This window comes from Medicago truncatula, chromosome 7 (genome assembly GCF_003473485.1).
Source record: "Medicago truncatula cultivar Jemalong A17 chromosome 7, MtrunA17r5.0-ANR, whole genome shotgun sequence".
Lineage (NCBI taxonomy): Eukaryota > Viridiplantae > Streptophyta > Magnoliopsida > Fabales > Fabaceae > Medicago > Medicago truncatula.
In genome coordinates, this window is record NC_053048.1 from 47,148,707 (window position 1) to 47,171,238 (window position 22,532).

The 22,532-nt window shown below is 34.3% G+C and overlaps 3 protein-coding genes across 5 annotated transcripts; 2 read left to right on the plus strand and 1 right to left on the minus strand.

Annotated features, from left to right (window-relative positions):
- Positions 1-671: 671 nt before the first annotated feature.
- Positions 672-5,877, plus strand: LOC112416755 (zinc finger BED domain-containing protein DAYSLEEPER). 3 transcript variants are annotated; one of them, XM_024771171.2, is made up of 3 exons: positions 673-937; positions 2,401-5,533; positions 5,706-5,877. In XM_024771171.2, exon 2 carries the CDS (start codon positions 2,420-2,422, stop codon positions 5,495-5,497), a length of 3,078 nt encoding a protein of 1,025 aa, XP_024626939.1. In that variant the 5' UTR covers positions 673-937; positions 2,401-2,419; the 3' UTR covers positions 5,498-5,533; positions 5,706-5,877. The 3 variants fall into 3 exon arrangements, with proteins under 3 accessions (XP_039683562.1, XP_024626939.1, XP_039683561.1); XM_039827628.1 differs by having other exon boundaries at positions 672-937; positions 2,398-5,877; XM_039827627.1 differs by having other exon boundaries at positions 2,401-5,877.
- A 3,319-nt stretch (positions 5,878-9,196) lies between these two features.
- Positions 9,197-11,702, plus strand: LOC11435245 (protein MODIFIER OF SNC1 11). Its single transcript, XM_003625491.4, has 6 exons — positions 9,197-9,605; positions 9,694-9,771; positions 9,855-9,986; positions 10,080-10,140; positions 10,250-10,335; positions 10,433-11,702. The coding sequence occupies exons 1-5, from the start codon at positions 9,322-9,324 to the stop codon at positions 10,283-10,285; spliced, it is 591 nt and encodes a 196-aa protein (XP_003625539.1). The 5' UTR covers positions 9,197-9,321; the 3' UTR covers positions 10,286-10,335; positions 10,433-11,702.
- A 5,844-nt stretch (positions 11,703-17,546) lies between these two features.
- Positions 17,547-20,540, minus strand: LOC11434743 (probable protein phosphatase 2C 38). The gene is made up of 5 exons (XM_003625489.4): positions 20,183-20,540; positions 19,707-20,099; positions 18,949-19,316; positions 18,136-18,372; positions 17,547-18,047 (listed from the first exon to the last, which is right to left on the minus strand). Exons 2-5 carry the CDS (start codon positions 19,993-19,995, stop codon positions 17,829-17,831), a joined length of 1,113 nt encoding a protein of 370 aa, XP_003625537.1. The 5' UTR covers positions 19,996-20,099; positions 20,183-20,540; the 3' UTR covers positions 17,547-17,828.
- Positions 20,541-22,532: the final 1,992 nt, after the last annotated feature.

The window sequence follows — 22,532 nt, forward strand, 5'->3', positions numbered from 1 at the left end:
TGACAAAAGTGACTCAACCAGATCATCATCCGCATTATCAATCATAACTCTAAATAATTAACATAACTTTGCAATTAATAATTAATTAAAATGACATGTGGATGATATTTTATTATTCTCAGATTATTCATAATGATGGTGATGTATCATTTATATTTAGATCAATGGTTGAAAATAATAGGTTATATCTCTGTGTTCCCTCCAACTGCTATCATTGTTATATCGAATTGATTAAATGTTATTGAATTGTGAAGAATCATTGAATGTTGTTGCCTATGACCTAATATTTTTGGTGAATCGTTTGTACTGCTTCTGAAATTGTGGTTATGAATTACATGTCAAACAAACCTATTTTTGGCTCGGCAGAGATTGTAATCACCACTCCTACATTGTTGCCAAAAACAATAGTTAACTACCGTTGTTAAAGCGGCACTAATTATAAGTGACGAACGACAATTAATTGTCATTAAGAGTAATAACATCATTTTGAGGTGTGGGAGAGCAATTTTTGAAATGGGAAGAGTAATATTCAATAAAAGCACAAAAATAAAAGATTGAAGCTATATAAAACTGAATAAATTTTCTAAAAAAAAATGGAATAAATATTGGACCTTTTATGAATCCAAATTAGAATTAAAAAAAAAAAAAAAAAAAAAAAAGTATCGAACTAGCATACAGTAGCGCGTCTCTCAAATTTGGTCCAATTAACACCGGATTCGTTTCAAAGCCCAATTTCTCTTTCTCTCTCTCTGAAAAGCCCTGGATCTTATCGGGTTCGTTTCAAGCCCAATCTCTCTCTCTCTCTCTCTCTCTCTCTCTCTCTCTCTCGGAAAACCCTAGATCTCGCTTCCGGCACCGCCGCAGCACGGTTCCAAGCTTCCGCTTCCGGCACTGCCGTGCCGCGTTTCGACATTCAGATTCTGTTTACTTATATCTGGTATATCTCCAACACAAACTTTCTGATTTGTCAATTTTTTCAGAATTTTCTTCATCTGAATTTTTGAAATTGTGTTTTACTTGTTCTTTATTTTTAATTTTCACGTTTATGTTGTGTAGTAGTAGGATTTGATTTCTCAGATTAAGCATTTTAATCTGAGTTGATCGTTGAAATTAGGAAGATCGATCGCGGATTGCATTTTGTTCCTTTTCAATCTAAGTACTAGTTTTGCATATGAGATCGATTTATTATTACTGGGTTTTTCTTGAAGGGAAGTGCCATGGACTTCTTCCGTTTTTCTGTTGGGTTTTTGTTCTTATTGAACTGGGCCTTTCGGACCCAACTTTGGCCCAATTATCATCTGGGTTCATGGCGAGTCGTGTATACTAGCCTTTTTTTTTTTTTTGACAAAAGTCGTGTATATTAGCCTTAATGACTCCAATTCTGATGCGTAACATTTGTGAATATATATATGTCGTAGAGTCTTTGGGCCTTGTTGATATTACCAAAGTATATTTGTGATTCATGTTCAGGGCTGCCTTATGTGCTGTTTATCCATGTTTATGTTATTAATGAATAATTAATTAACTAATAATATAGCCTTCTTTAGACTTTACCCCCACAAGGCACAAGCCAGCCAAGAGAAGTGAATTAGTGAAGAGAGACAAGCAAACTACGCTTGTTGTCTGCAGACTGCATGCATGAGTTTAGTATTCACTTTGAAACCAGAGTTGTTTGTTTGTTTTGTCAAGTAGCTTGACGGCAAGGTTCACACATTTTAAATAAGGAGAAATAGAAAATTTATGATTCGAACTCCGGTCCATGCAAATATTATCCTTCGTGGCTACAAACTGAGCCACACTTACGGAATATTTAGCCTTATACATTTTTAGATATGTTTATAAAAATAATTAATAACCATGATGTTCGTTCCAATGAGAGGATGTATGGAATTTTTCTTTCTTTGTCTTCTATAATTGATTAGAGTGGGTTCGCACATTGAATTATCTCCCTACAGTTCTTACTTTCCACTGATGGGAATTTATCCCTCACTTTACGCTTTTCCAGAACTGTGCTGCTTAAATTGCATGCTTCATTTAAATTAGGAAAAAAATCTTTATTCTTGTATAGTCAAACTCTAAAAATTTAAAAAAATACTCTTTCCAATGCAAAATCTTCTTCTTTAGTTTCCTTAACTAGTGCCTCCACTAGTTTACAAGACCGCTTTAAATTAATAGGCTTGTTGCTTTAGATGTTTTATATTACTTTTCATTATTTGTTTTCATGTAGTTCTTGATTTCTTTGCTTTCCACTATGTCAAATACTCATGGTAGTCGAATGCGGTATATGTTTAATTGTTTATGTTAATTTGAAGCCTGTATATTTTTTCATGTGGGGATTTATAACTTGATTGTAATTGTAAATGACCATTATGTAAAATTTGTTTCTTTTGGGTAAAGCAGGAGGGCATAAACTGACAGGATGGCTACCCTTGAAGAAGCTGAAGTAGCTATGTCCCCTGATGTAAAAAACAAGCTAAACTGTACTTACTCTCAACCTAGCAACGACAATCGGCCAATTGATTTGGAGGCAACACTTGACACGCCGATGGAAAACTCTGAAGCTGCACCCGGCGATCAGCTTGGTGATTCAAAAGCTACTCTTGACAGGAAGTCTACCCCTGAGGCACCACCCAGCAACGACGTGGTCGATTCTGAGGCATCACCAAACAATGGTGTGGTTAGTTCTGAAATGCAGACAAGTAATGATGTGGTTGAATCGGAAAAACAGCACAACAATGAGAGGGTGCTTGCATCTGAAACACAGCCCACTGAAGCAGAGCACAACAATGAGGAGGTTGTATCTGAACCACATTGCAATGATGAAGTGGCCATGTCTGAAGTACAGCCCAGCAGTGAGGTGGTAATGTCTGACTCACATCAGAGCAATGAGGTGGTCTTTTCTGACACACAACCCAGCACTGAGACTGTCATGCATGAAGCAGGGATCAGCAATGATGCAGTTGTGTCTGACACACAGCCCAACAATGATGTAATCATGTACGAGGCACAAATCAGCAATGATGTGGTTGCATCTGAAGCTCGGCCTGAGAATGAATTAGCTAATTTAACAGTGGATCCCAATAATCGACTCTCCCATCAAGAAATACTTCTTGATAATCACCAGTTTGATAATCTCCATACGACTTCTGAATATCTACTGCCTCCACCTGAACCACTTCCTGATTCTGGATCACCCACTAACTCTGAACCTGTGGCAGACAGTCATGACGCGGATGATAAACCAATACCCCACAATCACTTGCAAGAGTATGATACACATCTCAACAATCATCTGGACCATCATGAGGCACTTGCCAACCATCAGTTGGCAAACTCTGAAACACTCTCGCCTGATCAGCTAGCCAATTCCCAAATGATGACTCACTATGACCTGGGGAATAGTGAAACACTTCACGACAATCGGCTGGTAAGTTCTCAAGCACACTATGAGATGGTCAATGCTAACAATTTCCCCAGCTATGAAATAGTTAATGCTGAAACTTCGCCAAACAATGAAGAACATACCCCAGAAACACAGCCAAGTAAGAAGAGGAAAAAAAAGTCTATTGTCTGGGAACACTTTACCATAGAAACAGTTAGCCCTGATTGTAGAAGGGCATGTTGCAAGGAATGCAAACAAACTTTTGCCTACAGTACTGGCTCAAAAGTTGCTGGTACCAGCCACCTTAAACGGCACATTGCAAAGGGAGCATGTCCAGCTCTTCTGCGTAGTTTAGATCCTAATCAGCATGCTTCATATACCCCACGTTCAAGGGGAAGTGGTGCTGGCAATGCTAACAATACACCAAAACGACGTTATAGAACTGCTGGCACACCTTACATAATTATTGATCAAGATCGTTGTCGTCATGAGATTGCTAGGATGATCATTATGCATGATTACCCCCTTCACATGGTTGAGCATCCAGGATTTGTTGCATTTGTCCAAAATCTGCAACCTCAGTTCAACATGGTGACCTTTAATACTATTCAAGGAGATTGTGTCGCAACTTACCTGACGGAAAAGCAATGCCTTACGAAATATTTTGACGAATTACCGGGACGTGTTGGTCTGACATTGGATATGTGGACCTCAAGTCAATCTGTAGGTTATGTATTTATCACGGGACATTTTGTTGATAGTGATTGGAAGTTGCAGAGGAGACTTCTCAATGTTGTGATGGAACCATGCCCTGATTCTGACTCTGCTCTCAGCCATGCTGTATCTGTCTGCATTTCTGATTGGAATTTGGAAGGTAGGCTGTTCACAATTACTTGTAATCAGCCACTTTCTAAAGTTGCCCTTGAGAATCTCAGACCTCTACTCTCTGTGAAGAATCCACTTATCTTCGATGGTCAGTTGCTAATTGGACATTGCATTGCCCGTACTTTAAGCAATGTTGCATATGATTTGTTGAGCTCAACACAAGGCATTGTCAATAAAATACGGGAAAGTGTAAAATATGTGAAGACTTCAGAATCACATGAGGATAAATTCCTGAACCTTAAGCAGCACCTTCAGGTTCCCAGTGAAAAGAGCCTTTTTATTGATGACCAAACCAAATGGAATACAACATATCAAATGTTGGTTGCAGCTTCTGAACTGAAGGAAGTGTTTTCCTGTTTAGACACTTCTGATCCTGATTACAAAGGAACCCCATCTGTTCGTGACTGGAAACTTGTTGAGATCCTCTGCACATACTTGAAGCCCCTTTATGATGCAGCAAACATTCTTACGACAACAACTTATCCCACTGCTATTACATTCTTTCATGAAGTTTGGAAATTACATTTAGATCTTGCTCGAGCTGTTACGAATGAGGATCCCTTCATTAGCGACCTTACTAAACCTATGCATGAAAAGATTGATAAGTACTGGAGAGATTGTAGTCTGGCTTTGGTGATTGCTGTTGTTATGGATCCTCGTTTCAAGATGAAGCTGGTTGAGTTCAGTTTCACCAAAATATACGGTGAGGATGCTCATGGGTATGTCAAGATTGTTGATGATGGAATTAATGAGCTGTTTCATGAGTATGCAACCCTTCCTCTGCCACTAACACCGGCATATGCAGAAGAAGGAAATGCTGGAAGCAATATAAAGATGGAAGGATCCTCTGGAAGAACTTTGTTGTCAGATAATGGTCTTACAGACTTTGATGCCTATATCATGGAAACTTCTACCCATCAGACAAAGTCTGAATTGGATCAGTATCTGGAAGAATCTCTGTTGCCACGAGTTCCAGACTTTGATGTATTAGGTTGGTGGAAGCTAAACAAACTCAAGTACCCCACACTCTCCAAGATGGCCCGAGACATATTGTCTATTCCAGTTTCTACTGTTCCTTCTGACTCTATCTTTGATAAAAAGAGCAAAGAGATGGATCAGTATCGAAGTTCCTTGCGTCCGGAGACAGTGGAGGCACTTGTTTGTGCCAAAGACTGGATGCAGTATGGTGCACCCGAATCTTTGACCGCGCTTGTGAAAATGGAATTCTAGATTTCATGTTGTTGTGCACTTGTACCCTGTATGTTGGTAGGTTCTACTCTATTTTACTTTAAATTTCCTTTTAGGCTCTCTTGTAACATAAGAGTGATTATTTGGATAATTCGACTTGAATATTTAAACTATTATCTACCTTTTCTTTTAGATGCTAGAACTGGTAAATAGTTCCTACCTTTCCCTAATACATGTCCTCGATGTGCAGCTAATTGGATTTGCTCCATCAGGAATCAATGTAAATTTGAGGTGGCAATCAGTGGAACAATTTGCTCCAACTAAAAAAATCAACATTATCTCATGAATAATTTTCTGTAGCTTAAATGCGGGAACTATATGTAAAATAATAAATAAATCTCATCCTTATTCACTTATCGGTAGTTATGTTGTAAATTTGATTCAGCTATTACTACAATCAAGAGTTTGTTCGCTACTAAGAGAATTCACATTCAGTTCATCTCTGTTCTGATTGTGATTTTGCACACTTTGGCTTTGCCATTGTTTTTTTTATTTTTTTTTTATTTGGTGATTTTACTGGGACTGCTTTCGTGGGGTGGGGTACTAATTGGGGAAAAGAAAACTATTTGTGTATTTGGGAATGCTACTTTATTACTTAATAATTGCTTAAGCAAAAGTTTAGGACAAAGATTCTCTACCTTTGAGGAGGGAAAGTTACCTAGTTTCAATATATCTATCTCATCTTTTCCCTTCATTTTTCCCTACATTTTTCTACCTTCTCTCCCCTTTTTAAGCATGAAGTTTCGGAGTTATTTATACATGACAATAAGATAAATTTACTTGTTTGATATCAACTAACTTCAATATCATTTGTTTAGTTGAAATCATTTTCCACTATTTTCCATTGTGGTATTTCCATTACTGTGTTTATACTTCAATGAAAACCATGTTTATGAGTTTCGTTTTTGTTTGTTTATGACATGAATATGCATTTGTCAAAGTTGTGTTCATTACTTTTTGAAAATTATATTTCAGATGAAATCATTTTCCACGAATTAATGAGTTTTTTTGTTTTGTTTATGACATGAATATATATATTTGTGTATATTTGTAATAGTTTTCGAATAATTTACATATAGTTTTGTAACATACGGAGTACAGGTTAAGACTTTACTAAAAAAAAAAATACAGGTTAAGACTTGAGTTTTAAAATGAAGGCTTAATACTGTGATGTGTAATTGTCACATTATATAGACTTATCTCATACGGTGCCAGTTAGTTAATTTCATTCTAGAATGACATTCTTATGCCGGCCTGTTAATAATGATTCCTATGCTAAGAACAACCTTACATATAAGGTTTCTGATCCTTTAAACTCTTGCTCCATATTGTCATCTGTTTAACTTCTTTGATCAAATTTATGGGGGAATTTCCACATGGGAGTAGTTTTTCAACTTCAAGGAGCCCAATTTGTTTTCATATATATACTACACTTCATGACAGCAATAGTACAGAGTACTGTCAGTATTTTAATCATATTGATATACTACAAATAACAATAATGCAGAATGTACAAATCTATAGTCAGGGACCTATGCTGGAATTTGAAAGTTACACAGTGTCTTGAATGACGTTAGTTGGGATGGACATTATTGGCATAAATATTGCTGCATTTCTTGAGTTGTACTTGCTGTTTTTTTTTTAAAGAAATATTGTACTTGCTGCTATTTGGCCGCTTTATGGAAGTCCTTTCTCCTTGGTATTTTCATTTCGATATTAAAATGAGTTCTTTCAATTTCTAGAGCATGAGGCATAAAGTACAATCATGTGCTATCAATAAGTAATGCATCTAAAGGTACAATCAAATATCAACTATACAGTCACATTGTTCCTAATAAGTATCTCATTCAAGAATCTATTTTACCCATGTATTGGTTTGTTGATATACTATGTGTTACTAAAATCAATTATCATTATTTTTGTAGTAATAGTAGACAACATTTGATACTTTCTCTAACAACAGAAGAATGCCGACGTGCTCCTTAAGTTTGTTTTATGAACTTTCCCTTGTTCCATTGCATCTATTTTCAAGATTCATATTCCCTTCATTTCTATTATATTTAGGTTAGCTTGGTTTCGAAGTATCATTGACGTCAGACAAGCTTTAAAGTTCAATGAACTCAGTTAGTTATAAATAACCATCCATCAAAAAAATCTTTACCTTAACAATGAGAATTAAATCCAAGGGTGAATTAACTCCTTGTCAACTTAAACTTTCATCAACTATTCATTTGTTAACTGTTAATGAAAAAAATTTATCAGCAAAATTCTTTCTAACCTCTATCTTTCATTCTTTCTAACCTTTATCCCTCTTCTCTCAAAAATCCATACCTTTGATGCGAATTCAGATCCTCTAATGTTGAAAAAGATTGAAGGAATAATGTGATAATATATGCCCTTAAAATACAAAAAGGATATAATTTTGAAATTTAAAAAGAAAAAAAAAGTGAAATGTTAGTTAAGGGTTGAGATTGGAAAATTGAGAAATCGTGAAGAATCTTTTTGATGAGTGATTGATGATATTTGGCCTCTTTTTGATCTGATCTGGTTTGGTTTCAAAAACTCGAGAGGGTCTGTTGTCGTTCAAAAACCCGAACGAGTATGATTAAGTTAATATGAAATGGTTTGGTTGCTAATGTATTTGATTCTCTAATGCTCCACATCTGCGGGTTTCAAGGTGTCATGTTTACCTCCTTTACTGCTGGTTATCCATGTCAGTCCTTGTAACTGTTCTTAGAATGTTAATGCTCGAAATAACTTTTATGCTTGCTTCTTCGTCTAAGGAATTGTTGACGGTTGATTTTGACACCATGTAGGCGGTTGATCCATTCACAAGTTTAAATCCTAATATTATTTGTAACATAGTTACACGCTCGTATGTGGGTTCACTAAGTTGCACCTGTGAGAGTAAAATTTTGTTTTTGTTAGGATAAGTTAGGGCGGGTTGTATTTCCGTTTTGGATTGTATCTGATTAGGTCTAATGTCTCCGATCTCTATATCTTTTTCTTTTTATCTAATATAATTTTTTCTTTTGCCTAATGTTAAAAAAATGAAAGATTTTTGTTCCTTAGAAGTACAAGTTAGCACGACAATATCATATAATCTATATCTATACCATTTATAAAGATGATATATGGTTCTAGACTGTCTTTTTCACTTTTCATAATACTTGTGAGAAAAAGAAAGAATTATGTTCCTTAAAAGTAGAAGTTATCACGACAGTATCATATAATTTATATCTATATCATTTGTCTTTTTCACTTTCAATAAAGTAGAAGTTATCACGACAGTATCATATAATATATATATATATATATATATATATATATTATATTTTGTTGTTAATAAAAAGATTAAAATTTAAATTATAATATTTGTTATATTGTCGTTATCATTGAGAAAAATAAGTATAATTTCTTTTTTTAATAAGATAAATATAATTTATTACAATTTAAAAATGCAAAATATATATACCTATTATTTGAATCAAAATCAAAAAGTATTTTCTTAATTGATGCATATTAACGTAATAAAAAGAGCGTGTAAACGGACACGGAGGGCTCGCGTGAGCGCTAATGATGTAATAAAAATTGTAATTATAATAAATTAATTAATAAAATCAGAATATAGAGTAACACGAAAACTCGAAAAGGTAGAGGAAATTGTAAAGAATAAAAAAAGAATAATAAACGAAACCCACACAACACAATTTCAATAACTACTAGTGTCTCCCGAAGAAAAAGAGTAGCACTCGATTGTACTTCCGCAGTGTTTGTCTCTCTCCGCCATTTCTCTTTCCAATCCAATGGCAACCCCTTCCGCCACTGCCGCAACCACCACCAACGGCAACCCAGCAGAAGAAAACCCTCTCGAAACCCTAGACCCTACCTCACCCAAACCCCACTCAGAGTCAGATCCAATCCCCGCCGACAAAGACGCTGATGACGACAAATCCAAAGAGACAACTCCGACTGAACCTGAAACCGACGCTCCACTTTCCGATGTTCAGAAGAAAATGCGCCGCGCCGAACGATTTGGTATTACCGTTAAGTTATCCGAGAAAGAAAAGCGTAATTCACGAGCCGAAAGGTATTATCTTAATCTGAATTTAGGGTTCGGGTGAATTTTATTTTGTTTCGAACATAATTATTGAAATCAGGGTTTGTTTTGATTTTAGGTTTGGCACTGCGTCTGTATTACAAGGACCTGAGGGAAAAAAAGATGAGGATCTGAAGAGGAAGGCTAGGGCAGAGAGGTATTCAATTTTCCCCCCTTTTAATTTGTAACCCTAAATTGATAATTGAATTGAGGACTGTTACTGATTATGATTTTTTGCAGGTTTGGAATGCCTACTCCTACTTCAGCTGCCGATGATGATGCAAAGAAGAAAGCTCGTCTTGCTAGGTTTGCTGCACCGGGTTCTAAGACCGATCCTGCGGAAGAAGATAAAAAGAAAGCAAGAGCACTTAGGTGTGTGTTTCTTGTTGATATTTGTTTTTTCCATTTCATAAGGAATTGTGTATGATTGGTATCTTATTAGATTATTGTTTTCTTTGTTCCTAGGTTTTCAAATGCATCATCAAAACCTTTGTCTCAAGTCAATTCTGAGGCTAACATTGAGCCTGTAAGGCCCTTTCGCAACCTCCAATACTTTTTGTTATTAGAAAGATTATAATTTTTTGTTTGTTTGTATGTTTGATTGTTGTGTTTTTTTTCTGTGTTTTGAAAAATAGGCGGCTATTGCTGGCAATGCTGGAGGAGGGACCTGATTTTGCAGCATGTTTCTCATGTTGTAGGATTTTTTTTTCTTTTTCTTCTAGTAAGTCAATGGTCTTCTGCTCTTGTCCGTCACCCTTTTGCTTTCCTAAATTACACGTGCCTAAAGCCTTTTTATTTTTCATGAATTTTTTCTGCAGTTCTAGTTTTTAGCACTTCAATTTCGCAGAGTGGCTTCCACACCGTATCTACTTTTGAACCGTTAATCCCCGGAAGCATCTATCTTTCCTTGTTTACTGATACCTTCCTCCAAGCTGTGGATCGATGCAAGTGATCAGAAGTAGCTTGCTTTTGTTGTCTCAGTATTGGCTCACTAGGCGACACCTTTGGGTAATTATTGGTCGTCTTCATAGTGTTACTTATCTTTAAATCAGCAAGTTTTTGAAATTTTAGAAGCTACAACTTAAAAATTTTAGATGAATGCAAGTTTTTTTTTTGGGGAAAGGAAGCTTAGTTGTTTATAATTATCTACTGCTAGTGAAATGCTCATTATCATTGTGCCAAAAGGTAGTGCCTGATTGGTTTTACTGATCCAACGTCATGCTGATCCAGAATCTGGTAATGTTTGCTTAGGAATAGGCCCTTATTACAGATTAGCTTGCATATAAGATGAACGTTTTTTGGTTAATGCATGTCATATGTTTTGGGTAAAGTTAGATTACATCGTCTTCTAAGAGTAATAATGTTCTCTCAGGTTTGTTTCTTTTAATGGTTCTAGGTCTAACTGATCACTACCGATAATGGCGGCCTAAGCCTTTTTACTTGCATCTGAAAATGTTTTCCTCAAATCCGTTGCTGTTCTGGGTTTTCCTTGTTGTCTGCTTATCCCTACTATTACATAACTTTTATGGTTGTAACGTTTTTGGTTAAAATGGAAAGAAGTTATTAAGGCACATTACATGAATCTGAAGCATGTTTGTTTTAAAGGGATCAATGTACTATGTATCGGTGCTGGTAGACATGCATCATCTTTAGTGTAAAACTATTGTTGTTCTTCCTAAGTGGATCAGTATGAACGTTGGACCTATGTTTCTGATACTATCTTCTGGCACTAGCTCGTGAATAGATAACGGTAAGCTGAATGTTTCAGATGAAAACTATGGCTGAATTATGTTGCTTTTTTACGTAGGGGCTTAAACTCTGTTTTTATAAAAGGCTGTAGCTTCTAATTTTTAATATCTTTTGCTGATACTTTAAGATAAGTGAACGCTTTGAGGTTTTATTTGTTTAGTTGCCAGAACATAGAATTGTATATCTGTAGTGCTGGATGTGGAGAAAACTCTTTGAAATAGTACCTTGTAATCTATTTTTAGGTTTTTTTGTGGACCAAAGTTTGGAGAATATATTCTGTTTCTGGGGTTAACATTTTTGCTTGGTTCGAATGAATGGAAGGACCGTTATTTCATGCAATACTTGTTTGGAAATTTACCACTCACATTTAATTTAAACATTTTCTCCCCATTTTTCAAGTTAAATATTGTCTTGACATTTAAGTGTTGAACTAGCATCACTCATCTGCTGAACATTTTTTTGACAATTGCTGCTGCTGTTTAAATTATTTCATCATACTAGATTAGTTCTCTAAATAGATTCTTAAATTTTCCTACTCAGTATATTTTTTTAATGTATATTTCTATTAAAAAAAGCTTTTGTGCCCATTATGTATACATGGCCGTCATTATTTTTAAGGCTTAAACGCACTTTTTACCCTCTAACTTTGCAAAAGTTGCAATTTTGGCCCCCGGTGGGGTTTAGTATGGGAATGGAGAGTTATTTCCCACCATGGGAAACTTTTTTTCAATCATCAGATTAAAGAGGTGTATCAATTTTATCATGGACTGTCATTACCATATTTTCTTCCTATCTGCTTCTCTCACAACCTTTTTTTTTTTGCTCAGATCTGAAATTTTTCTTTCCTAAATCTGGAATTTTTTTTAAGATCTATAACCGGCTCATAAGTGTAAAATCAATTAGATGGACTAACAATGTTTGGAAGCAATTTTTTCAGTGTACACGGCTCTGGTAGTTGGTTTAATTTTTTCGGTGCTCAAACATACTCTTCCAACCAATGATTATACATGCTAGATTGACAATAACAAAGGTCAGATTAATAGCACCGATTCTTGGTATGTAAGGAAACATTACGAACTTCTTTTAACTGAAAATGAAGTTTTATGCTTTCGTATTTTAAAATTTGGATATGTAAAGTGGACTTTTTACATATCTAGCTTTCATTTCACAAATTGAAGATGAGAATATTTTCAAATTGGTTTGATTTTGATTTGAGTTATTGAATTGAAGATGAGAATAGTAGAAATTATGAGAAATGAATGTTTTTAGAGAGAAAGTTGTTAAACATTATTTTACCTATAAAAAGAAAGAAGAAAGAAGCCACTGGTGAGATAAACGAAATTAATGCATGAAGAAAGAAGCCACTGGGCTGTTTTCATTCAAGGTTAAAAGGTTGAAGAAAGTGGAAACAAAAAATCTAGTGATGAGAGATCATGATAAGATCAATGTTCCTTGTTGATCTAATGGTTGAAAAAAACTTTTCCATGGTGGGAAACAACTCTCCTTTCCCATGCTAAACCCCACCTTGACCCCCTATTAAAAAAATGGAAAAAGTGACCCCCATATTTAGCCCCTTTTGCAAAACATCAATTTTGACTTGGTTAATCATATGTGTCACGCCAGCTGTGTATATATTGAATAAAAAAAAAATCCACATATTTATCGATTGAATTAAAAAAAGGAAAAGAAAGAAAGAAAGTTGCACGTGAGAAGAAAAAAAATGAAAATATGAACACACCCCCACTACCCATCTCTCTCTCCCTCACCTTCATCTCTCTCACTCTTGACTGTCTTTCTCATCTTCATCCTTATTTATAGAATCATCTTCATAAATTCATCAATTCAAGCAAAACTCATAAATCAGATATCTAACACAAAAACAATTCCAGATATCTAACAACAGAACCATAACGTTGAAGATTAGCACCTTTTAAGGGTGATGAACACTCATCTGATTCTGGTTGTTTTTGTTTGTTAATAAAGAGAAAGATAAAGGTTCATATTTAAACAACATAATTTCATTGTTACTTCTGCTACTACCCCGATTACCACCATCGTTGTATAGATGATTCAATTCACGAAGGTTTTGAGGAGTTTGATAAAGAAAAGGGTTACTGTTTATAACATCGAGGCTTAATTAATTGTTTGGTTCCTTAACTTAATTCTTTATTTTAAATTGGTTCCTTAACTATTAAACGTTTCAAAATGATCCTTTATCTTTGTTTTAATCATCAATTTGGGCCTTTTTTATTAATTTTAAAATCATTAAAAAGAAGACCGTTGGATAAAGGAGGTCCATTAGATCTAACAGTGTATCACCAACACATAATTTATATTGCTTTCTTCCTATTCTTCCTCATCTTCATCTTCTTCATATAATCATCATCAACATTCATGAACCACAAACCCAGAAAAATAATGAATCAAACCCAGCAACTAACAAACACAAAATCAAACCCAATTGTTTCCCCTCTTTCAGTAATTAAATGATGTACGCATCCTCGAATTGTAAACACAGAATCCAGATCAGAAAGTGAAATCGAATGGATCGAGAAATGGAAAGAGTGAAAAAAGAGAAAATAGATCGGGATCTGAGGAAAAGGAACCCTGTACCGAGAATTAGCTTTTCTTTCAGCTCAGGGATTTCACCCTTCTTCGTGGTGGAGAAGTACTTGGAGTCGTTCCGACTCATCTTTGCTGCGCCCTTCTGCTTCTGCTCGATTCAAATGTCAATGTCAGTGGGCGATGTGGGGAGCGAAGAAAAAATTCGCTTCTACTTTTGATGACCGTAAAAGAGAGAGGTCCTCAAACGATGTCGTCTTATTCGTTGTTCACCATTTTCTTTTTCTTTTTTTTTGGTACAGTCGTTGTTCACCATTATATATCATAATAACATTTTTTTTTGGTACACATAAAATATGGAGCTACGGCACAACAATTGATAATTTTAAAAGTTCCCTAAAAAATGATAATTTTAATTTTAAGTGTTTTAATCTGATTCTATAAAAAAAAAAAGTGTTTTAATCCGATATTAAATTTTTGTTATATTAATTTTTAAAATCTCTTAAAAATATCTACATAAATTGATATAATTCGATTTTGTGTTTGTTAGTTGCTGGGTTTGATTCATGAGTTTTTTTTTTTGTGTTTGTGGTTCATGAATGTTAACGATGGTTATATGAAGAAGATGAAGATGAGGAAGAAGAGGAGGAAAACAATTTAAATTATGTGTTGGTGATACATCGTTAGATCCGATGGACCTCCTTTATCCAATTGTCTTCTTTTTAAGGAGTTTAAAATTAATAAAATAGGATCAAATTGATGATTAAAACAAAGATAAAAGACCATTTTGAAAACGTTTATTGGTTAGGAGACCGATTTGAAATAAAGAATTAAGTTAATGGACCAAATGATCAATTAAGCCTAACATCTATAACTGAAATGAGTGAAAGATCGCAGAGAGAAGGTAAAGGTGAATAATTAGGGTTAAGGTGAATGATAATGCAGCAACAGTTATGCGCATATTAAAGTTCGATTTTGGTAAAATTTTGCAGAAATTCCACCCCAAATTTGTGGATCTGGGTTGGTCTAAGTTTATGAGCTTTTGCCATTTTTATGAATAGGGGGCCAAAATTGCAACTTTTACAAAGTTAGAGGGTAAAAAATGCGTTTAAGCCTATTTTTAACTGTTTTTTTTTTAATAAAAATAAGAAACATAAAATGACATGGAGTCTTCTCTTTCACATAGGTTAGGGGGGTTCTTCAAGAAATCTATGAATCATGCATTGTTGAAGTAGTAAACCACACAAGGAAAAGGAAAGAATGAAGAAAAACAAGATTTAGGGTGCGTCTGTTTAGGTTTTTTTTTTTGTTTGATTGCTACCAGGAAAAAAGGACTTTTTGTTAGTTTATGTGTTACCACTTTGTTTTTGAAAAATAAATAAATTTTGGGGAAAGCTAACGCTTCAAAATGACAAAAGTGTTTTTGTTTGAATAAATCCGAAAGAAATGGACCGTAGTCACTCATTCCCCTTCTCACAAATACTTACTATTTCTATTAAAAAAAAGATTCATTTTTTTGTGGAGAACTTATGGTCCAAAAATGACATATTTGATAAGGATTGATTCTGTGTGGTTTGGAGGTGGGTTGGTGTTCTGACGGTGTACTTTGATGCGACTTATTTTCCGATTTGTGGTTTGGAAATAATAGATGGCCAAAAAATTTGAATGTAGTGATAACAGTAAAAAATTCATTGGGACACAAGTTTGAGAATTGTTGTTCCCACATTACATAAGGCTGTGCCACATGAGTAAATGACATTTTTGCCCCTGCGGCAATTAACTACCGAAGAAAAAAAAAAAAAAAACCTCGGCACTTTACTGCCGAGAAACTCATCAATTTTCACTGTGGTGCACCGTCCTCATTTTATGAACTGCATCAAAAATGTAATACTTGAGAATTGAGATACTTTGTATTGCATTTAATTATGCTATTTTCAATAAAGGTGACAACATACTACTAAATTTTGGAAATGAAAAATATGGTCAAGCGGTGTTTCCAATCTTACAGCCTTTTAATCTTTATATTCTTCCTTTTTTTTTTTTTTTTTTTGTTTCCCTCATAAAACGAGTTTCCTTTAGTCATGACACTCCACCTTTTTTTCTCAAAAAAATTGATGAGTTCCTCGGAAGTAAGGTGCCGAGGTTTTTTTTTTTTTTTTTTCGTCGACAGTTAACTGCAGCCGGTTCCAAACTTCGGTAGTTAACTGCCGCAGGGGCAAAAACGTCATTTACTTGTGTGGCACAGCCTTATGTAATGTGGGAACAGCAATTCTCCACAAGTTCCCCCCCCCCCCCCCCTTCTTTTTTACTGAAAGTCTAGTTACGTCTTAATCTATACAAATTTGTAAGTAGCAAATAGGCATTTTTGTTACTGGAGTTTTAAAAAGGTCAATAACGTGTAAAACTTGCAACAGTTTTATGAATTACTTGGAAAAAATATGTTAAAGTATGAATTACTTTAATTCAGGTATTCTTTTATGAATTACTAGCTATAGTTTTTTTTTTTTTTTTTTTTTGAGAATCCGCTATAGTTTGTTACATACTACACATGTTTGGTGTATTTCATAAAAATCCGACAAAATTGTGTTGCTGAAATTAAAGTTTTCCAGTGGCATTGCCCTGAAAGAGGACTAGCAAAACTAACGTTGTGTGTGGGAAAGATGAATCTTATAAAGCTCAAGCATAAATGGGAATTGGAAGAAAGGAGCCTCCCAGATACTTGGACTTGTTAAACAAGGGGAATGGTAATGTTAAAATTTCACATGGTGGCCTACTATAGTAGACAAATTAGTGTGAAGTTAGGGGTATCCGTTAAATGAATTATGACATATTACCTGACAAAGAAAGCTTGGAAGTTTATCACTTGTCCAATCACATTCGTTACAATAGTCTTTAAAGCCAAATACTTTTCTGATGTTGATTTCTTTGATGCCTATCTAAGTCACAGGTCGTCCTACTCTTGGCAAAGTCTTTGGTTTCTAGAGGTTTAAACTTTTCAACTGTGACATAAATTGTGACTAGTCTTGGTCGATCTGAGAGCAAGATGTTGATCATTCCTGGCACAATTTTATGACTTGTTTAGTTTTGACTTTTTGGACGTAACGTAGTTTTAGGGGCTACCACTGAGTTGTTTCCTGACTGGTGCTTTGTGGTTTTACCCACCTCAGCCTTGAATCAGCAGCGACCTTTTTCAGATTCATTGAATTATTGATTAATCTGGTTTATAATATAGACCAGATACATCAGTTATTCAATAAATTTGATTTTTTTATTTTTTTTTGCTTGTATTTGAAATTGGAGGGAGTATTTTAGAGTGTTCCAGGAATCCAGGCTACTCTTTTTTGACAAACTTAGTTTAGGAAGTTACTAGAAGGTAAGCCAACAAAGTTGCCCATAATAACGGCAGCCTTGTCTATGTCCACCTTCTAGGTCTTCAATTTAATCAAGTACCAAAGTGTATTGCTCCTATTATTTCTAATGAAATGAATTAGTTTTGTTTCTGTCAAAGATAAAAATTTCCAGAGCTTCATTGCTGTGCATTGTGCACCCTTGCTTGAGTTTGAGCTAATAAGCTAAAATATGAGGCCAATAGTGGTAGAAAATACAAGATTACACAATAAAAAAAAAAAAAAAAACCTTCATAATCAGATCACAAACAGAATCATGTGCATTTAAAATTTGCTTGGTTACTGTTCTCTTAATTTTTGCTATCAACATAAATTTGTGATTGTGGGATTTTAAAGAGAAACTGTTTCCATGAGAATCTTCAAGTTTCAATTCAACCATAACCATAAACTACTGTGGGAGACTGTGATGTCAAGTTATCTACCTATCTTCTTTATACAACAAGAATGCTAAAACCAAGTATTGAATGGATGCTTAGAGAGGTTTCTTTCATTCTTTCTAGGAATTGACATGCCTGCCATCTCTGATTGAAAGAGGAGAACTCCATAGAGAGCTATTATCAATCAGTTTTGAATTTAGATATACTACAATTACTGTAATATCATCATGGAAGTGTCTCCTCACTCCTTGTTCGATCTTTTGGAGGTCTGATAATCTTATTTCTCGCTTCTTAGCTGCTTCTTTAAGTGCTGCTTTCACAAGCCTCCTAGCTATTCCCTGTTTACATGAATCAATAGTTGTCACAAAAGAGCTTTTGAATAAGAAAAATAAAACATCCTTGAATTTTGACAGAAACGAAGCTTACATTGCGTGGATTGTTGCTAACGATATTCACAGCTACTTGGTTGCTAAGATGCTCCCATAAACCATCAGAAGCAAAGATGAGAAATTGATCTTCAGGTTGGATTTTATGAACTGATATTGATGGCTCACTACTGAGAATTGGCTTGAAAAAGGTTTCAGGCAGTCTAAACTTCTGTGGCAGAGGCTCTCTGTTAAATTCTGCTTTCTTCAGATATGCATCACCTATGGATCTTGAAACCTGCAAAAACAAGTTCTGTTAACACAAAATTGGTGTAAAAAATAGTTCTAATTTTCTACATAGGACCTTAACAAATAAGATTTCTAGGTAATATCGGCAGCAAGTTTTAAAAAGCCAGAGACTGCAACCTGAAATACTACATCAGAGTTTTCTTTCATATGTTCATGCGACCATAATTATAAGGCCACTAACTGCATTTGACTATGATTCTCTACAATATTAACTATCGCAATTGTAACCACAATTTAAACCTTGGCGAGCAATTCAATAGGTATATTGTCGCGTCTCTTAATCATTTGGTCAAAGGTTCGATCCTTGACGGTTGCAGCATATGAAAAACATACTTTGGGAAAGGTCAATTTGTTAAATAGATCTCAGTTACTTCGAGAGATTACTCTCCGCAGCTGCGTGCAGGAATGCCATGGTTTACCAATTAGTTTGTTGTAGCTAATTTCCTACTCTATAATTTTAAGCATAACAAATTTGTTCAGGTTAAAAGGCCTTTGCACTAGAAACCAAAATTATACTTAATAATAATAAAAAAAAAAAAGCAATATGAATCTCTCAAGTATGTACCTGTATGATGCCTTTCACACGCCAAACTGAGTGTTTCATAACCACAATCTGTGAATCATAGGGGTGCTTTGACCGAACATCATCTCTCTCAGTTTCTATATTAACATTGTGTTCTGTAGATAACTGAACGGCTAATGTTTCCCTTGTTCCCCTCCTCACTCTTCCTAACACAGCCCTTGAGTCTCCTGCATTTGCAATATACAGCATACCGTTGCAAATTATCCCCGCCAAACAACATGTACCAGCAGATGCTATCTGTGGTTTGTTTTGCCATTGCTTCTTCACTAGAGACAGAAAATCATCATCTGTTGCAGAAAATGCCCTTTTGATAACCTTTTCTGAAATCCCTTGATCTTCAGCTGTAAAACCTGATTTACCCACAAAAAAATCATCATATAAGGATACCAATATTTTATATACCAATAATTACAGTGGTACTAATGGCCATTTTACAACTGTTTCAGACAAAATTTGAACCCGGTCCCTTGAGGTTATAAGGGCAAAACCTCATGGATAGGAAACAAATATTTCCGTGTATGTTTGGAATCACGATAATTAAAGCTTCATATATAGTTTTTGTCAAAATTACGGCGACACTTGTGATTATGGAAAAAGGACTATGATTCCAAACATGCACTTGATAGTTGGATATAAGTTACTTGGTTTTTCTAGGAATCAATTGATTTGAAAAACATCATATAGCAAAACCATATTTCTAATATATGATATATATGTTTGTAATAAAGTTAAGAGCATACTCTTGAAATTGGAGAATAGATTGTCATTAACAAACTGAGAAGCTGCAGTTCCACCATGACCATCATAAACACCTATAAAGGTTCCTTGAGGACCCAAATAATCAGAACTCATAGGTCCTGATTCAAGTTGGCTACGATCCTCCAACGAACTATTTGCTTGAATTACAGCCATTGAAAATTCACCATAAAGATGGTTTCCCAAATCCTTATACCACAGCAATCCATCAACTTTCCCTTTTACATCTCCATCACCACCCTCCACGGTTGGTTTCCAGCAGGATATAGTCATATATAGATATTTTTTGGCTAATGAAATATTATAAATTTGTTGCTATTTCCTTATTGGTTATGTTATGCTTCACATGAACTCATTAACCAAATCTATATATATACCTATAGAAATAGTCATGATTAGATATGAACAAATTTTAGCTAAAAAACAAGTTGGTATGGGGTGGAGTAACAGAAAAAGTTACCTTGGGATGAGAAACTAGTAGCTTTCATGCAATAGTTCATAGAAAACGATGGCGTGTTGGTTCTTTGCACCTTGAACATTAGTTTGTATCTTGCATGTGGATTTAAATCCTCAGAGGTGTGCCATATTAAAGGAACACACTTAGCTGTAAAAGCACATATGGACTCAATATGGCAGAGTTGGTCTAAGATTTTAGTTATGTTTATGAAACAATAGTAATAGATAAGAGAAGGATTTTGGCTCTTTTTGACAGAGGATCTTTAGAGCAGTGTCAGACTAGATCTAAGATCATGAAATGAAAATGAGACTTAAGACTACAAACTCTGACATTGTCATTTAACTTGTCCTTTCTCATTTAAATAAACCATTCATTTATAATGTCATCACTATATGTGCTAATTGCGGCTCACACAAACCATTAGGCTTTTCGCGCACACCGGCTGTGACAGTAAATCTACGATTGATGAATGAATAAGTGAGGTTTTTGAGGTTCGAATTCACTGCTCTCGCATTTAACAATGTATTGTCCCTGCCAGCCAACTGAGCTATGCTCACGGGGATCGTTATACGTTAACTCTATTAGTCATTTTCTTGATTTTGTGTGGGGTGTGCCTCCCCTAATTATTATCATAAAAATATATCACTCTCTCTTCAATTTTGTCATTAAAACATATATAAATTATAATTAATCTTTAACTACATAAAATCGGTAAATTTAATCTACGTTATTTTAAGATTTTGGAGACGAAATTGTGCGATTTTCATATAGTTAATGAACTAAATTGACGAATTTTAAATAGTTAAATAACTAATTATTATTTATATATATATTTTTGGAACTAATTTTGAGAGATATTCATACTTTAAATACTAAATTGATGATTTATTCCTTTTATTTTAATGTCTTTAGCCATGTGGGTTTCAAAAGTTTTTTATGGATGAGATTTAAGCTCAATCTCCTTTAAAAGAAATATTCTTTAGTGCTATTAGGTAACTTGGCTTGTCTACAACTTCCTTGGTTTAATTTTCGTGATAATTCAAAACTTTACTGGATCTAGAGTTAATGACTCACATGTTTCCTTACCCTCTTACCATAATTGGTTTAATGCATGCACTTGATCATTCAAATGTTATAATCATTTTCAACATTTCTGTTAAATATCACTTTTGCTTCACTTGATTAGAAAAGATTCATATAGGCCTGAATTTTTTATATAAAAAAATATATATAGATTAGTGTAAATATCTGCTAAGTGCTAACAAAACTACCAAGTGAATCATATGTGAGAGGACTTATTCAACACTATTAACCTAATTGATTTTGTGGCTAAAATGTATAGTATATTTGCAAACAGGTTTTTTGAGTCAAAAGGTGTCAAATAATCTTATCTTAGAATGCAATTTAAAATAAACTCACAAGTTTAACCCAGAAAAGGAAACATATTATAAGTCCTATATGATGCATATCACTAGGACCAAATTTATTTAATCCATTTATCCTGTGGTCTCATTTCTAGAATGATATATCTGCTGGCATTTGTCCACTAGTTCACTGCATCTTGAATCTGCAATTTTTTTAGAAAATTATTGCTCAAATTTAGATTGTATTACATTAAGAGTGAGCCCACTTTGATTTGATGAACTTCACCTACCTGTATGCTTTGGTCCAATAATAAGCTTTGAAAGTTATGATAGTGAGAGATCATAATTAGAAAGATTATGCAGACTTTGATAAAAAACATATCGTACGTAGATGAAGACACCTTGGAATTTGAAATCATGCACGCATTATTTGGATATTAATGACAACATACCAACTTGTTTTCTAATTCCTTTGCCAAGTAGTAGTAGTATAAACTTGTGGTCTTGGTTATTTGTGGATCATGTATATAATTGTGTATTTGGATAAAAATTAATTTTAAATGAATTAATTTTGTAAAATTGATTCTATAGTTAAAAGTGAACTATCATATAATGTGATATATGTTTGAATTTATGTAAAAATGAATTGAAAAGTAAATTTAAAGATGAAAATCTATTGCAACAAGAGACTAAAGTTTCAAATTATGTTTATGTATGATATCACAATGAATTTACTAAAATCAAAATGAGGTAAATTATTGTGATATCAAATATGCACTCTGACTTTAAGTTAGAATCAATTTTAAGGTTGAAACCACTTCTTAATAATCTAAATATATCAAAATTAAATCTACACATAAAATCAATTTTAGTCTTATCAAGAGTGAAACCAAATTAGTTTATTCTTTTTTTTTTTTTAAGGAAAATTAGATTTATTCTGTTAGCAATACTTGATGGGAAATAAATAATAGTCGACATTTCTCTTGTCA

What these genes read in the sequence shown, in the direction of transcription:
- LOC11434743 (XM_003625489.4), bottom strand. Translation starts at nt 19,995, where the DNA reads ATGACTATATCCTGCTGGAAACCAACCGTGGAGGGTGGTGATGGAGAT. An exon ending in TCTATTCTCCAATTTCAAGA is followed by an intron (nt 19,317 to 19,706) that starts GTATGCTCTTAA and finishes TGGGTAAATCAG; the next exon opens with GTTTTACAGCTGAAGATCAA. An exon ending in TTAGCAACAATCCACGCAAT is followed by an intron (nt 18,048 to 18,135) that starts GTAAGCTTCGTT and finishes TCATGTAAACAG; the next exon opens with GGAATAGCTAGGAGGCTTGT.
- LOC11435245 (XM_003625491.4), top strand. Translation starts at nt 9,322, where the DNA reads ATGGCAACCCCTTCCGCCACTGCCGCAACCACCACCAACGGCAACCCA. An exon ending in AGGAAGGCTAGGGCAGAGAG is followed by an intron (nt 9,772 to 9,854) that starts GTATTCAATTTT and finishes GATTTTTTGCAG; the next exon opens with GTTTGGAATGCCTACTCCTA. An exon ending in AAGAAAGCAAGAGCACTTAG is followed by an intron (nt 9,987 to 10,079) that starts GTGTGTGTTTCT and finishes CTTTGTTCCTAG; the next exon opens with GTTTTCAAATGCATCATCAA.
- LOC112416755 (XM_039827628.1), top strand. Translation starts at nt 2,420, where the DNA reads ATGGCTACCCTTGAAGAAGCTGAAGTAGCTATGTCCCCTGATGTAAAA.